The sequence below is a fragment of the Melopsittacus undulatus genome, chromosome Z (genome assembly GCF_012275295.1).
Source record: "Melopsittacus undulatus isolate bMelUnd1 chromosome Z, bMelUnd1.mat.Z, whole genome shotgun sequence".
In the NCBI taxonomy this organism is placed as follows: Eukaryota; Metazoa; Chordata; class Aves; order Psittaciformes; family Psittaculidae; genus Melopsittacus; species Melopsittacus undulatus.
In genome coordinates, this window is record NC_047557.1 from 11,154,574 (window position 1) to 11,170,863 (window position 16,290).

The following is a 16,290-nucleotide window of genomic DNA, read 5'->3' on the forward strand; positions in this document are numbered from 1 at the left end:
GAGCCCGGGCACTGGGGAAGTACCGCGGACCACCGGAGGGTGTCAGCGCTGCCGTACCCGGCTCCCCTGCCGCGCCCCGGCCGTCCCTCGGACACCCCCCTAGGGACCGCCGGGTCCCCTCCGCGGCGCCGCCGGTCGCGGCTCCCCCTTTGCCCGCGGGCCCCCTAACCCCGCTCCGCCTTCGCCTCCGCACGGCACCGGCGGGTGACGTCCCGGCTACCGGCGAGCCCCGCGCGCCGGGGGCCCGCCCCTCCCGCCGGTGACACCGGTTACCCCGGGGGCAACGGGGATGTTATGGGGTGTGTGTGTGTGTGAAACAGGAGTACTTCTGGATGCGCGAGGGCCCCGACGGGGGGGGGGGGGGGGATGCGACGGAAGACGCTGGGACCGGGGGCAAGCACATGTACCGGGGCGCAGCGCCGGGCCGGGCCCCGCCGGTACCGGGCAGTGCTCGCCTTGTGCGCGGGGCCGCGCGGGGGGGGGAGCGCGCCCCCGGGCTCGGCTGCTGCACGGTGCCGAACCGGGCTGTGCCGCCCGGCGGCGCGCCGGGCCCCGCGCATGCGCGGCGGGGGGCGGCGGGGCGGGAAGCGGGCGGTGCCGCCCCGCTCCGCTCCGCACAGGCTCGGCGGGGCCGCCGCGCTGCTGCTGCCCGTGCACAGGTACCGGGACCGGGCGGGGGAGACAGCGGGGACCGGGGGGGGGGGGGGGGGGGAACGGCCGCGCCCTGGGTCCTGGGGGGCTGCCGGAAACGGATGTCCCGGGGGAGCCCCCCCCACTGCGCCCCGCTCCGTTTACCGGGGATTGAGGGGGGAGGAGCGGTCACCGGGACCGGCCTGCAGCACCGGGGTGCGCTGCGGCGGTGTGAGGGCTCTGGGGGGGGGCGGACACGCCTTGGTCTGGGTTAAGGGCGCGCCCCGTCGCCCCCCCCCCCCCCCCCCCCCACCCCGGGCTGGCGGCACCCGAGCACCGACGGCCACCGTGGGACACGGGGCAGCACTGGCTGGGCCCGGCCCCGTCAGTCCCAGCCCCGTACTTGCACTGCCCCAGTATAACCGCCGCAGGCCTCGGTCCGAAGCCTCCGCTTCAAGCCCCGTCCAGCATCCCCCGCCTCGGTGGTCCCGAGGGACCGGACGGGAGAAGCTTGGCCGTGGCCCCCCTCGAACCGGGGGTCCTGCGGGGGGGGACGTGCGAAGTGTTCCCCGTGCTTCCTGCCCTCCCTGTGCAGGGGAAGCGAGAGGGAAGGGTGTCTCCCGCCCGCGGCGTGGCTTTGGGTGGGGACGCCCGAGGACACGCTCCCGACGGCTGTGCCGGAGCCCGGCAGCTCCCGCCCGTGTCCCGGCACCGAGCACCACCCGTGTCCGCCGTGTCCCGCCTGGAGCGGCTAAGCCGGCAAGGGAAGCACAGCCCCGTCCGCTGCCTGTTCCCTGCCCCAGGCTTTGCCTGTTGGCTGTCGGATCCCACCCGTGTCCCTGTGCTCCCTGTCCCTTTGAATCTGCCGGCAGGATGTCTACATGCTTCTGCTGCAGCTTCATCGCTGGCTGTTAGACCCATATTTGGTAGCAATAATTGTTTACTCCCTTCTCCTCTCTCCGAGCCTTGCTCTTGAGGAGGGGAGGGGTTATATTTTGGGGACCTTGAGCGTTGCTAGAGCCGGAGGGTTGCCCGGTAAAAGAATCCGATCCCCCCACTTCCTGCAGGCCATGGGGTGAACCCCACCCCAAGTGCTAGATGAGCACTGACCAAGCACCCAGCTTGCTCACTGAGTGGCAAGGCTTTGGGGCATCCCAAAGATTTGGGGAAGGGCAGTGGGAAGACTGAGGAAGGGAACCTGTGGTTCACCCTCTTTTCCAGAGCTGAGCTTTGCTGGATGCTGGGTGAAGAAATGCCCCTCAAAACGCAGTGATGCTCTCTTCTCTCGTGCTTTCCCCATTCTGTGTGGCTGGTGGTGTGGTGGTGAGCAAGTGAATGCTCAGCTCACTTCCCCTAGTGAATGTGAGTGCTCGGGTTGGGTGAGAACTCACAGAGCACCCCAAGTGCTGCTTTTGGGGTGCTGTGCCAGCTCTGAAAAGACACAGGAGAGTCTGGGGATGGAGTCCTGCCCTTGCTCATGTGTGCCTGATGGTGGGCAGCCGAGGGGTGCTGCCATTTGTGATGCATCTGTTTGAGGACAGGGGATGCCAGGCAGGAGCAGGAAGGCCTGGGGATGCGTGGGAAACAGCAGCAGTTAACACTTAGAGCTGCTGTCATCCCCCATCTCCACTGCTGTCCCCTGCCTGTTCCTATGTCAAACAGGGCAGTCCATCCAGTGGGGTGAGAGGATGCTCCTGCCTTGGGTAACAGCCAGGTGGTCACAGGGGTGCCATGGAGCTGGCCTCGGTGGCTGCTTGTGCTCCACAGGAGCAAGCTCAGCCTCAGCTGGAAGAAGCCATCTTCCACCCGATGTGGACATGTGGCTGGGGAAGAGGAACTGGGCTGAATGGTGTTGGCAGCTGGGCCGGGGCAGCTGGTGCAGCCTTCCATGGGTGCAGGGCTGAGCCACCCATGTGCCTGCCATGGTCCCATGTGGACCAGCCAGGGCCGGCTCTGCCTTCTTAACCAGGTTAATTTTTGACCCTGTTCCTTGTGCTGATATGCCAGCAAACGTGGTGGCCTGATACCTGCCTGCGTGTGCCGGCAGCCAGCAGCCCCATGGCTCTGGAAAACCCCAGCAGTGGGGTGGATTGCAGCTGATGGTACTTCCTGCAGCCTGGGGGTGGTCCGGAGCGGGGCCTTTCCCAAGTGAGACTTGGCATTGGTGCAATAAAACCCCAATGAACCAACAAACCCAAACCGCATCCACGGCTCCCTTAGGAAAGAGCATGATAACAACGGCAGAATCGCCGCGTTCCCAAGATTTACGGCGTGTTCTGGAAGCTGTCGCAGAGCTGCCAGCGGCTGCTGATGAACTGGGGTTGATGGTGAGATAAAACCCTGCTCTGTAACCGTCCTCGCAGCACTGAGCCCGACCGGCACAAATATAGCAGCTACATCACGTGGTGGAAAACTCGCTGTCAGTGGTCTCGCTGTATGCCGTGGGTCCTGGGCTGCCATGCCTTGAGCTGAGACCTCTGCACCGGGGTGGGTTTGTCCATGGGGTGCAGGGTGAGATGGGGACCCCATGAAGAAGACCCCTGTGCCGTTGTGGGGTCAGCTCAGGAGCGTGCTGGCTGCTCAGAGGGCTGCGGCTTGCTGTGAAAGGCAGGAGTGTGTTAGTCTGGTTGCCAACTGGTGGGCTCGCTGCTCCGGTGCCTTATCTGCCTTTGCGTACCGACAGCCGGTCGAGAACAGGTTTGCTTGCTCTGCAGGCCAACCAGTGCAGAAATCTGGTGTTTGTGCATGGAGACTTGGTTAGTTTGGGTTGTGTTTTTTACCCCTTTCCAGAAAAACAGCTTGAATTCCGCTGTCCTTTTCCGTTGTTTTCCGTGGTCGGCAGCGCCGGGCTCCCACGCTGTCTCATCCCTTGTGTCTAGTCCAGCTTTTCCTTCCCCACGTGGGGAGGAGAGAGGTCTGCAGAGGCCGAGCCCTGCATTGGTGCCTTCGCAGGAGGCAGCAGAGACACAAGCACTGTGTGATTAACTGCTGACAAATCTCTCCATGGTTTGAGGAGGTGTATTTACGCAGCAGGGAGCGTTTCTGCTTTAGACATTGATGTCAGCAAAGCTCAGCTGCTGGAGCTTGAGCTGTTCCTATAGAATACGTGAATTAAGGTGAACCATCTCCCCATCCCCTGAGGGCTTTCTTGTGTCTTTAGCACCTTCCCTGCTGAGCACTGTTGTTGTAATAGCTCAGGAGTGTCAAGTCTTGAGCATTCATCCTCCTGTGGGGTTTAGCCCCTGTGAAAGGTGTGCTAAGGGTGGCTGATTGTGGGTGGCTTGAGGAGGGCAAGAGGAGGCTGCAGAAATGGCTGGTTGTGGGCTGGCTCCTCTCAGTTCCTCTCTGCCGCTCGGTGTCTTCCCCTCCCCTTCCTCCATGGTCTCTGACCTTGTCCTGTCAGGGGCATGTTCTCCTTTTCCTGCGGAGGGACGGAAAGCAGCTTTATGCTCAACTTGAGATTATTTTTAGGTATAGGGAAGATGTCCCGGTGACCACAGCAGCCCGCCCTGCGCATGGGATATTCATAACGCCCTTTATGCAGCAGGGTGTTCCTCGTCCCTGTGGCTCCGCAGCTTTGCTGGTGCTTCCGGATGGAGGGCAGCGGCACAGGCGGGCGCCTCTTCCCCCCTTGACACCAGGCTCTCTTGCTCCGGACCCGAAATGCATTTCATTCCTCGTCAGCGGAGCCGTGGGGGCCTCGGGCCTCCGCAGAAACATTGCAGAACGGCTCAGGAATGCAGAGCTGGAGCTGCTCCATGTGCTGGCGGAGGCGGCACACTCCCCTGTCCCTGCCTCCCGTCCCGCACCACCAGCATGGCTGTGTGCAGGACTCACTGCTGGGCAAAATCAGATGCAGGAGCTATGTATCCATCACAGACTGTGCCCCTGACCCGCTCAGGTCCATGGTTGGGAGCACCACACATCGAGGTACCCCCTTTTCACATGGGGGACCAGAGCTGGCAGTGCTGGGTGGGGATGCACAGGCTCACTGTGCAGCATCACTGAGGGAGGCTGCCAGCAAGTCTTGCCCAAGAGCCTGAGGCCAGCCTGAGGATGCACGTGGCTGGTAACCATTCCCTGACAGCCATAATAGGAGGCCTCATAGGAGCAAATCAATCAGAAAGAACAAGCAGATGTGGTGCAGCCCACCGGTGCTCTTGCATCCTCTCGAGGCAGCCTGGGTGGATGCGGAGCAAGGGACTCCTTCCCCATGAGCAGACTCTCAGGGGGAGGAAAAGGCATGTCACTGCTGGAGAGCATCGGGCTGGGATTGGATGGGGACTGGGAATGCTGAGAAGGGCAGGGAGCAGTGAGGCAGGGCTGAGGACCTGGTGCAGGGACCCTGGTGTGTAGCAGTAAACCCAAAGGGAAGGGCTCTCAGAAGCCCTACAAGCTGTGTCAGGCAAGCAGGGTGTTAATTTGCACCTCGTTTTCTTGTGTTATTAACGATTTTACTCTGCTATGGGATATCACAGTTCTAATTAGCTGTTAAACCTCATGTTTTGGAGCCCTGTTGAGAGCTGCATGTCTGAAGCTGATACACACAATCTTTCAAGCTCAAAGCTGAAATTCCAAGCTGGACCCAGCATGGGGCCTGTTTCAGATGGGCATGGTGTGGCTCTCATGTGCCTGTGCAGCGAGACCTCCAGTGGCTGATCCTTTGCCCTCCTGCACATCATGCTGTGCACAGGATCCCTGGCACTGGGTTCCAGTTGCTGCTGCCATAGACCCCACAGTCTGAGCACTCACTGTGTGAGCAGTGCTCTTCCCCCAGGCAATCATGTTGAACGGGTAAGGTCGATGCCTGCTGCCCTTATCTCGCCTCCCCGAGTAGCTCCGGGCTTTTCCGTCCCTCCGTGTCCCTCTGTGCTGAGGCTGCCGGCTCAGCACTGTCTGCTGGTGACATGGGGGGCCCTGATAGCTGGGGCACAGCCCTGCCAGCACCAGGTCAGAGCTTGGTTTTCCTCTTGTGGCTTCTGTGTCACAGCAGGTTTAATTATAACCCCTTCCGTCACTGTGCCGGCTTATCTTGTGTGCTCCTGTGTACTCGCTTCCTCCTTGCTGGCAGCATCTCCACCGGGTACCAGCTGCTGTCAAATAGGCTTTGGGACCTCAGCACAAGGGGACAAGGGTCCCAGCACGGGCCAGAGCCCCCAGGGTCAGCATGGGGATGGAAAGTGGGACCCCTTCCTGGGCTCACCATCGTGGGGCACAGCTGTTGCTCACCAGGAGAAGCTGGGTCCTGGCTCTTGGGGAGCAGAGATGCTGCCTTAGGGGAGAGGGAGGAGGAAGGACCCTGTGCTCCGGAGGGGTCAGCAGTCAGAGCTAACCCATCTCTCTCCTCTGGTAGGTGACGCAGGAGTGGGGACAGCCCAGCCGCCACCATGGTTGCCCTCTCGCTGAAGATCAGCATTGGCAATGTGGTGAAGACGATGCAGTTCGAGCCCTCCACCATGGTGTACGACGCCTGCCGCATGATCCGTGAGCGGGTGCCGGAGGCACAGATGGGGCAGCGTAAGTCCATGGTGGGGATGGGTACCCAGCTTAGGTCCTGGACTTCCTTTCCTCTCCTGCTTCTGTGCCCATGTGGGCTTCCCCACATCAGTGGGGGGGGGGGGGGGGGGGGGGGGGGGGGGGGGGAGTAAGGTCCAGGTCTTCCTGCCCACTGGAATCAAAGGGTGAGCCCCTTAGGCTCCCTCCATGACACCCCAGAAGAAATGCGGGGGTTTTGGAAGGTAGGAAAGCACATTTGGAAGTAAAATACTTGCGCAGTATGAGCCTGCTGCCTTTCTGCCTCTGCTCGTGTTTCCTACTTGCATCCATCACCCGTAGCCAGGACTAGGTGGATTTAAACAGTTGCAGGCATTAATAAACCATATAAGTTATTTTTTCCTTTTTGGGGCATGTATTGGGTCTGTTCCCCACCGGCAGCTCTGCCAGACCCATGCTGGTGCTCCATCACCTTGCTAAGCCTTCTCAGCCCTCCCTGCTGTCACTGGGCTCAAAGTTAAGTTTATGGCTCAGAAGCTCATGATGTGACTCACACCCACGAGGACATGGCCTGTCCCTGTCTTGCATGGACGGGGGGGGCTGGAGCTCTGGGACACCATCCCGGGGGCTCTCCTGGGTTCCTGCTGCCCTACAAGCGGCTGTGCCACAGGGGAGAGGCAGTGAGCAGGGGGTCAGGAGTCGTGGGAAGAGGAGGGGAGTGCGGTGACATCTGGAAGCAGCGAATTCCTCGAGGATGAAAGGAAATGCCTTCTCATGGCGTCCCGGCTGGCCAGCGGTCCGGCTGACCACGGCTTTCGGTTTCAGAGAGGGGATGAGTGTCCCTATGGATGTGGGGCTGTACTGGTGTTGAAAGGAGCACTGCGTTTCCTGCTCCTGGGCGTGAGCCAGCCTGCTTGTGAAAAAACAGGCGAGGGGAAAGCCTTAAAGGGAACTGCTTATTCCCGAGTTCCTTTTCAGCTGCTTTGCTGTTCCTGTTCCTCGCGGGTTTTATTTCTCCTCACAGTGACACTCAGGGGTCCCTGTTGGAGCTGCGCTGTGTTTTCTGTCACCTTTGGGTGGTATATTTCCAGCCCTGCTCTTGCTCTGTGTCAGGAAGTGCCTTTCCCCACTCAAGCTGTGGATCTGGGGCAGGCTGATCCCTTTCCAGTGCTTTAGCGCTATCCTCTTGGAATTTGCTGTGAAAATAGCTTTGGGTTTGGGGTTGTTTTCTCTCAATGTAAAAATAAGATGGCAAGGCTCCGTGCTTTTCCTGCTCCCTGTTTAGTCAGATCCCGGCGGCAGCGTGAGCCAGGCGGGCGCAGGGCAGCTCAGGAATTTGTCCCTCCCCGCAGGGAGCTGCCAACAAGATGACGAGTTATAAACAGAGCCAGCCAAGACAGCCTGCGGCGCTGGGTTGTTGCAGAGGTGGAAAAGGACCTTTCCCAGGGCAAAGCCAGGCGTGGTCCTGGCCTCTCGCAGCATGAAAACAGGGTTATCCCTGTGGGTATGAGCTGCGGTGCCACCGCACAGGCTCAGCAGCAGCATTGCACTGGGTACCTCAGCTGCAGGGGAGCAGGATTTGGTGAACAGCACTGATTCACCACCTCTGAGGCCTTGTGAGGCTTGATCCTTACTCCTTCAGCCTCATCCTACCCAACCAGAGGAGTCCTGGCTCCTTTAGTCCCTCATAACAAGGCTCCATCATTTATGTTGCTTTTCTCTGTCTCTTTCCAAACTGTGCTGTGTCCTTCTGGGAAGGTGCAGGCCACACCACCACTGAGTACTCATAGTGTGGATGAGCCTAGTTTCACAACCAGTTCCCAGCACCCTTCCTGTTGGTCCCATATGCTTTCACTGTTGCTACACAGTGCACTGAACACTTCTGAGAGCTGTCACCCACAGCTCCAAGCTCTTCTTTCTGTTGTGACTGTCAGTTCCAAGTTCAGCATTGTGTAGGCATGCTTCAGACAGCTTGTTCATAGACAGTTATGGCAAAACATGGAGCTTGCTTGCCAGCTTTGTTGCCCACTCGTTAGATTTAAGCTCTAGCATTCACAGTGCTGCTGTGCTTCATGCACAGGGCTGGCCTGCTGCACATCCCTGGTAGTGTTCAAGGCCAGGTTGGATGGGGCTTGGAGCAACCCGGTCTAGTGGAAGGTGTCCCTGCTTGTGGCAGGGGATTGGAACTGGATGAGCTTTAAGGTCCCTTCCAACCCAAACCATTCCATGATCTTGGTGGCCTTATGCTCAGGATTTCCCTGACAAAGCCTTTACCTGTTTTTCAGCCAACGATTTTGGGCTGTTCCTCTCGGATGAAGACCCAAAGAAAGGGATCTGGCTGGAAGCAGGGAAGGCTCTGGACTACTACATGCTTCGCAATGGGGTAAGCATCCATCCAGCATCCTTCCATCTGGTACCTGCTTTGGCTCCAGATGTGCCCTAAGTGTGGAGGTTTTGTGGGTGCCTGCCCTGCTGCCTTGCATCTTGCCCTACAGCACCCCATAACTGCACCAGGGAGATGGGAGCTGATGGTGGGATGTGGGTGCCCTGCACTGGTGCCACTGCTGGCAGCTGTGCTCTGCTGTGCCCACAGGACACTATGGAGTACAAGAAGAAACAGCGGCCCCTGAAGATCCGCATGCTGGATGGGACAGTGAAAACAGTGATGGTGGATGACTCCAAAACCGTCACGGACATGCTCATGACAATCTGTGCCCGGATTGGTGAGAGGAGGGGGCAGCAACAGGGGCAAGGGAGGTGGGGAAAGATTGCAGTGTTGGGTGGGGATACTGGGGGAGCAGCAGCAGCTCGGTGGAGATGCAATGGGGATAAGGGGTGCGTGATGCTAGGGAGGGGCACTGCTCTGCACCCCTGTGTTCTTTCAGGCTCTTTGCTGTATTCGGCAGCAAAGTCCTGTTGAGATTGGTCCTCTGCTCCCCTGCAGGCATCACCAACTACGATGAGTACTCGCTTGTTCGGGAGATTATGGAAGAGAAGAAGGAGGAGGTCACTGGTACCCTCAAGAAGGACAAGACCCTGCTGCGTGATGAGAAGAAGATGGAAAAGCTCAAGCAGAAGCTGCACACAGATGATGAGTGTAGGTGCCTGCATGTGCAGGGGGTGGGATCAGCCCCTGCTGAGGACACTGGGGATAGGAGCAGGGACCCCTGCCAGGGGAATAGCCGCTACAGAGAGTGGAGAGGACTGTGATAACATGTTCCAGACTCCCTGGAGTGTTTCCTGGAAACCCAGGGCAGAGGGTGAATGCTGGGATGCACCAGACGGATGCTGATTTCTCACTCTGCATGAGCAGCCTCGGGGCAGGGATTGGCCCTGCTTCAGTGCCTGTCCCTGCTCATGCTCTGTCCTTCCCTGCAGTGAATTGGCTGGACCACGGCCGGACCCTGCGCGAGCAAGGCATCGATGACAACGAAACGCTGCTGCTGCGGCGCAAGTTCTTCTACTCTGACCAGAACGTGGACTCACGAGATCCTGTGCAGCTCAACCTGCTCTATGTGCAGGTACAGCTCTATGGAGCTCCGCTGCCAGGGCTGGTGGCTGAGGGCTTTGTCCAAGAGCTGCTATAGAGGGGGGAGCTTTGGGATGCAGTTATCTCCTGGGTAAGAGCCAACCGTGTCAGTCACAGCCCTGCCCTCTGCGTACTCCGGAGTTCCCCAGGGGATTTCGTGTCTCCTGTGTCCAATAGGAATCACCCTGAAGTCCTGCTGCTCTTCTTCTCCCAGCCTTTATGACGGTCCCTCTGGGGACAGCCTAGTCCTAAATCCTTTCTTTTAGGGCTGCTTCTTTTAAGCCTGGAAAACAGGTCCTTCTTGTTGTGGAGGGGAGCGGTGGCAGGGCTGCCCAGCCAACAGCAGTGTCTCCTCTTCCCTCACAGGCTCGTGATGACATCCTGAACGGTTCCCACCCCGTCTCCTTCGACAAAGCCTGCGAGTTTGCTGGGTACCAGTGCCAGATCCAGTTCGGGCCGCACAACGAGCAGAAGCACAAGCCGGGTTTTCTGGAGTGAGTGTCCCCAGGAGCTCCTGGGCTTGTCTTGGGGTGGTTCAGGAGCAGCTTAGAGTTGTAGAATCATAGAATAGTTAGGGTTGGAAAGGAGCTTAAGATCATCCAGTTCCAACCCCCCTGCCATGGGCAGGACACCTCACACTAAACCATATCACCGAAGTCGCAATCCAACCTGGCCTTGAACACTGCCAGGGATGGAGCATTTACAGCTTCCCTGGGCAACCCATTCCAGTGCCTCACCACCCTAACAGTAAACAACTTCCTTATATCCAACCTGAATTTCCCTTGTTTAAGTTTAAACCAATTTCCCATTTTCCTAACACTGCAGTCCCAGCACTGTGCCAGCACATGGGGCTCTGATTGCCTCTGCTACAACCCCTCTCCTCCATGCAAGGAGTGCCAGCCCCACATCCTCCTCCTCCTGGCACCCCCAAGGGACATGCAGTGGGCTCTGATGGGGGGATCCCAGACCGCCATATACCCTCCTCTGATGCCACGTTATGGGCTGCATCGTCTGCCTGTCCACCCTGCACTGAGGCAGCTTTCATTACTGCAGCAACCTCTCCCACATCCTTCCTGCTCCCAGAAGCTCCCAGCCCGTGCCCTGGCAGAGGTTCATCCGAGGCTCTGGGTTTGGCCTCTTTGTAGTTGAAGACAAATGCTGGCTTGGTCTCTCTAACAGCTGGCTTGGGTGTCTCTTGGCAGGCTCAAGGATTTCCTGCCCAAGGAGTACATCAAGCAGAAAGGGGAGCGCAAGATCTTCATGGTACGTGCAGGGGGCATGTTGAGACCTGGTCTTCTCTTTGCTCCATGCCAAAGGCTGAGGCTGGTGTTGTCCTTGGAGGCAGCACATTGCAGCTTGGTGGGTGAGAAACGGAGCAGAAGCTGTAGGTGAAGCAGCTCCTGTGGTCCCAGAGCTCAGAGGGATGCTGCAGCAGGGTCAGGGGATGTCAATGGGGTGGGGAGAGCCTGGGAGGGCTGTGACAGTGATGGTGGCACAACCAGGGGACCGTGGAGCTGGTGTGATATTGTCTGTGCTGTTGCAGGCCCACAAGAACTGTGGGAACATGAGTGAGATCGAAGCCAAAGTTCGCTATGTGAAACTTGCCCGTTCCCTGAAGACATACGGAGTCTCCTTCTTCTTGGTCAAGGTAGAGCCGCAGCCCCCTGGTCCCACCTGTCACCAAGCAGAATTCCTTTTCTTCAGCATCCCTCCATTTGTTGTGTCTCCAGTTGCTACTCCTCAACCCTTACTGCTCCAGTTTTCCTTCTGTCTCCAGTGTCTGTTGTCCTGCCTTTCCCTGTGCACTGCCTTCCCATTCCTTGGTTCATGCTTTTTCTCGTTTTCAAGCCCTCTGTCACAACCAGAAAGTGTGGCCTGTGTAGCAATTGCAGACTTCTATGGCTACCAAAGGTCTCTGCCGTAACCCTTCTGTTGTGGCCCACAGGAGAAGATGAAGGGGAAGAACAAGCTGGTGCCGCGGCTGCTGGGGATCACCAAGGAGTGTGTGATGCGTGTCGACGAGAAGACCAAGGAAGTGATTCAGGAGTGGAACCTGACCAACATCAAGCGTTGGGCAGCATCACCCAAGAGCTTTACCCTGGTAGGGACCAGTCCTGGTCCACCCCAACCCAGCGATGCCCCATGGGGGGCTGCTCTCAGGCCAGCCCCTCTCTTGCCAGCCCCATGGCAGGACAGCCTTGCCCTCCTCTGGTGCCTCTCCTGGCTCTTGTTTTGAAGGCTGGCATTGAGTGCTTAGCACATACCAGAGGGGCTCAGGGTGACTGCCAATGCCACAGTGCTACCCTGTGCCCTGCTGTTGCAGGATTTTGGGGATTACCAGGATGGTTACTACTCGGTGCAGACCACGGAGGGGGAGCAGATCGCACAGCTCATTGCTGGCTACATCGATATCATCCTCAAAAAGGTGAGGCTGTGCTGGGAAGGGCAGTGAAAACCAGCTTCTCTGCAGAGAGGCATGCAGAGTGCCCCTTCCAGCTGCTCCAGCTGGCACATGGAGAACTGTAGTTGGGTCAGAGGCATATGGTGGGATGGTGGTGGGCTGCATGAGGAGGGGAAGTTCTGGGAAGCATGTGCTGGCTGACACATTTTCTCCTTCCCTGTGCAGAAGAAGAGCAAAGACCACTTTGGGCTGGAGGGGGATGAGGAGTCCCCCATGCTGGAAGACACCGTGTCTCCAAAGAAGTAAGTTCTCCAGGAGCAAGGGAGCTGCCAAGCAGAAGTTGAGTGGAGAGCAGGCTCCAGCCAAGCTTGCAGCACAGCATACAGGGAGGAGGAGCTGCCAGTCCTTCAGAGCAGCACTCCCACACGCCATGGGCATCCCTTGACCTTGTGCTTCTCCCTGTTTCAGGTTGACTGTCTTGCAGCAGCAGTTTAACCGTGTAGGCAAGGCAGAGCTGGGCGCAGTGGCCCTGCCAGCCATCATGCGCACAGGGGCTGGAGGGCCTGAGAACTTCCAGGTGGGCACAATGCCACAGCCTCAGCTGCAGATCACCAGTGGCCAGATGCACCGAGGGCACATGCCTCCCCTGGTAAGCTCTGCTTGTGCTCACACAGACCCCAAAGGGTGCCCATCATTGTGCAGACCCATCCATTTGGGTCCGTGAGCTACAGTCCCCTGGCTGCAGCCTCTCCTTCAGGTTGAGCTGCCCCAAGCTGCTGTGTCTGGGCAGCCCCAGCAGTGCTGTGCTTTGAGCATGGCCCTGTGCCTACCCTTGGTGTCCTGCATGTCCTCTGCAGCAGGAGAACTACTTGGAAAAGGCCATGAGGAGATGTTTTCTTCGGCCCCACTCAGCCTGCTTAGTTCTTGCTGTAAAAGCCTTGCGAGGTCCCATTGCCTATGCTCTGTGCTCCCCAGGAGCTGGTTAACTGTGACTTGCTTGTACCCACAGTGGGACTGGGAATTTCCCAGTGGGAGATGCAAAGGGGAGACCCCCTTTTTGCTGGATGTCCGTGTCCCCCCCCTTATGGGAACACCTACCCAGAGCACAGTCACCATCAGCATGTTACACCATGCTGGGGGGGGCATGTGAGAAATGTTTAAGCCTAGATTTCAAGCCTCCAGCATATCTGTGTGTCTCTGTGTTGCAGACTTCAGCCCAGCAAGCCCTGACCGGCACCATCAACTCCAGCATGCAGGCTGTGCATGCAGCCCAGGCCACACTGGATGACTTTGAGACACTGCCACCCCTTGGGCAGGATGCTGTGAGTGTTGGTGAAGGCTCTGTGGAAGAGGGGACTTTGCTGAAGGCTGTTGTCTCGGTTGGGTGAGGCTGGCCCCATTCCCAGGAGAGGTGTAGGCAGCTCCTGGGAAAAGATCTGCTTCCTGCAAGGAGGTGGGGTTGTATCCACTATATCCCCAGGAGAGGAGGGAACACTTGGTCATCTTGCTTGATCAGGATGGGTTGGGGAGTGTGGGGTGGTCACAGCTCTTCCTTCCCTCTTCCTCCTCTCCTTCCTACATCTGTCTGTATGAGCTTGACTGCAGTTACCCACCACCTCCACCCCCATCTCCTGACCCTGTTCTCCTCATTTCAGGCATCCAAAGCTTGGCGCAAAAACAAAATGGATGAGTCGAAGCATGAGATCCACTCCCAAGTGGATGCTATCACTGCCGGCACAGCCTCAGTGGTCAACCTCACAGCAGGTACATGGAGGGTTGAAGAGGGATGCCCCATTTTGGACAAGGCTTGGTGTCTCTTGTCTGCCAGAAGGTCACAGCTCCTGCCCTCCATCAGAGGCTGGATGAGCCAGTCTTCCCCAGCTAGAGTTGAATCAGCCCTGACTGCTCCTAATATGCCTGTAGAGCTGGTCATGCCCCTGCAGCTCACCCTGGCTTTGCCCAGCCCAGTCCTTCCTCCCAGTCTTTGGCTGACCAGCGATCCTCTAGATGAGGGCCATGTTGTCCAGTCCCTGCCACAGCTCTGAGCACAGATACTGCGGGGTGCAGCTCTCTTTCCCCATGCTCTCCTGCTCAAACTCAGCTGACGCAGGCTTAGGAGCCAGAGGGTCTCTTCTTGTGTTCCCAGGAAAGAAGCACCTCAGTGACAGGCATGGGGATGCTCTTGGAGCATCACGTGAAGCTCATCCCATCCTACACCTCTCTTCCTGTGCAGGGGATCCAGCAGACACAGACTACACCGCTGTGGGCTGTGCTGTTACCACCATCTCTTCCAACCTGACGGAGATGTCCAAGGGTGTGAAGCTGCTGGCTGCACTGATGGAGGATGAAGGAGGGAATGGCCGACAGCTTCTGCAGGCTGCCAAGAACCTGGCGAGTGCTGTCTCAGACCTGCTGAAAACAGCACAGCCTGCCAGTGCTGAGGTGAGGGGCAGGAGGGGCCACCAGGACAGGGGTTTGTTGCTTGCTCTCAAACCCACTGTTGATGTTGGCTCGTTCCTTGCAGCCTCGCCAGAACCTCCTGCAGGCTGCTGGCCTGGTGGGCCAGACCAGCGGGGAGCTGCTGCAGCAGATAGGGGAGAGCGACACCGACCCCCGGTTCCAGGTTAGTGCAACCGAAGACTCTCACTCCCTAAAACCATCAGCTCTCGCACAGGACCTGGCTCCGGGCACAGTGACTTTGCTGAGGGAGGGGACAGGCCGTTGCCCATCTCTGTCCCTAGAGCCACAGTGATATAACACCTCTTATCTTGTGGATTCCCATGTAGATCCCAGAAAGCCGGCGTGCTTGGATCCTGCCTGCCTCTGACCCAAAGACGGTAAAAAGGGGGCTGTAGGCACGGTGTGGTGGTCCCTGCCCTCTCCAGTGCGAGGGGTGCTCCTCTGAGGACAATCAGCTGAACTCTTTGGAGAAGGGCTCTTGTCAAAACCCTGTTTTTCTGGTGGTTGGCTCTCAGAAGTCCATGCACTCGGGTCATCCCTGTGTGAGTCCTCTGCTCCTGCCTGTGAGAGCTGCAGGGTGGCTGCAGCATCATGGGGTGGTTTAGTTTGGCTTCCAGCTGGCTTGCTTTTCCCTGCAATAGCAAGATAGCACAGCGTGCTGGGTAGGAGGACCTAGCCATTATACAGACCAAAAACAGCCTCCAGAAACAAGGTGTTTCTGTTCACAGTGACCTCAGCATAAATAGAAAGCCTTGGCATTTAGACAAAGGGAACAGAAAAGACAACAGCAGGGGAGGAAACCGTGCTCAGCCAGGCATCAGTGCCAGCACAGGGGCATCCCCATGTGGCAGGTTTAGGACCTGGAGGACAATTTGCACACATGCAGTGGGATGCTCTGCCTCGGAGCTGTCAGACCCGAGTGTATCTACTTCCCTTCTTGCGCTCTGATGCAGTAGTGTGGGGACTCTGGAGCTGGGTGCATGTGCTCTCTGCTCTGCTCCTGTCTGGAAAGGTGGTGGATTGCAGTGGGATTAGTCCTGGCTTGCAGGAGGTGAGGGGATGCTGTGACATTGATTTGGTGGCTGGAGGCTTTGCTGTCCTTAGTGGGGCTGCTGACTGTGAGCACGCACATGGCAGGAGGGTTGTGCAGGCACAGTGGGCAGTGAGTTCTGGCCCCCGTACCAAGGTCTTTGCCCCAAGCACTTTGCTGTCTGGCACCGGTGCTGCCACTTCTCACCAGCAGCGTGCCACAGGAGCTAATCCTGGTGTACAGTCATGCCTGCTGCCCTGCAGCAAAGCAGTTTGCTGTGTGCTGGTTGCTGCCTGTTGCGTGCTGGCAGGGTGGCCCCATGCCTTCGCTGCTGCCCTGGGGGTGAGGAGGCCGGGTGCTGTGTCATACCTCTGCTGTAGCCCCAGCAAGGGCTGTAGAGGTGTTGCCTGTTGTGAAGGAGCTAGAAAATAGCTGGCATGCCTGCAATACAGATGACCAGGGGCAGCATCTTCTGCTCCCCTCTTGCTTGTGGGGTGAGCCTGTGGTCAGGCAGATGCCCCTGGTGTGGCTGTGCCATAGCAGCTTGTGCCTGCCATTTGGCAGGAGGGGTTTGTAATTGTTTGGCTTTGCATCCCTCCACGTAAAGCTCAGCAGTGCCTTGCAGAGCCTGTTGCTGTGGTACCATCAGGGACTTGCAGCAGTTGTTGCCTAGGCAATAAGCGGGTCAGCAATAAGCAGGTCACAGGTGCTGGGGTGATGCTGAGCATTGCCTGAGCTGTGCCAGGT

The 16,290-nt window shown here is 58.3% G+C and overlaps 1 protein-coding gene across 2 annotated transcripts in view; it reads left to right on the forward strand.

Annotated features, from left to right (window-relative positions):
• Positions 1 to 585: 585 nt before the first annotated feature.
• Positions 586 to 16,290, forward strand: part of TLN1 (talin 1) — a 34,425-nt gene continuing 18,720 nt past the window's right edge. Inside the window, exons 1-18 of one of the 2 annotated variants that reach the window (XM_034072601.1) lie at positions 586 to 659; positions 5,984 to 6,147; positions 8,409 to 8,506; positions 8,717 to 8,846; positions 9,068 to 9,220; positions 9,502 to 9,644; positions 10,019 to 10,146; positions 10,855 to 10,915; positions 11,196 to 11,300; positions 11,598 to 11,753; positions 11,976 to 12,077; positions 12,279 to 12,355; positions 12,522 to 12,702; positions 13,262 to 13,375; positions 13,709 to 13,817; positions 14,287 to 14,495; positions 14,578 to 14,676; positions 14,840 to 14,890. In XM_034072601.1, the coding sequence (XP_033928492.1) occupies positions 6,018 to 6,147; positions 8,409 to 8,506; positions 8,717 to 8,846; positions 9,068 to 9,220; positions 9,502 to 9,644; positions 10,019 to 10,146; positions 10,855 to 10,915; positions 11,196 to 11,300; positions 11,598 to 11,753; positions 11,976 to 12,077; positions 12,279 to 12,355; positions 12,522 to 12,702; positions 13,262 to 13,375; positions 13,709 to 13,817; positions 14,287 to 14,495; positions 14,578 to 14,676; positions 14,840 to 14,890 (2,046 nt within the window). In that variant the 5' untranslated portion in view covers positions 586 to 659; positions 5,984 to 6,017. Of the gene's footprint in view, positions 660 to 5,983; positions 6,148 to 8,408; positions 8,507 to 8,716; positions 8,847 to 9,067; positions 9,221 to 9,501; positions 9,645 to 10,018; positions 10,147 to 10,854; positions 10,916 to 11,195; positions 11,301 to 11,597; positions 11,754 to 11,975; positions 12,078 to 12,278; positions 12,356 to 12,521; positions 12,703 to 13,261; positions 13,376 to 13,708; positions 13,818 to 14,286; positions 14,496 to 14,577; positions 14,677 to 14,839; positions 14,891 to 16,290 lie in introns of those variants that run through there. The other variant, XM_034072602.1, reaches the window with a different exon arrangement.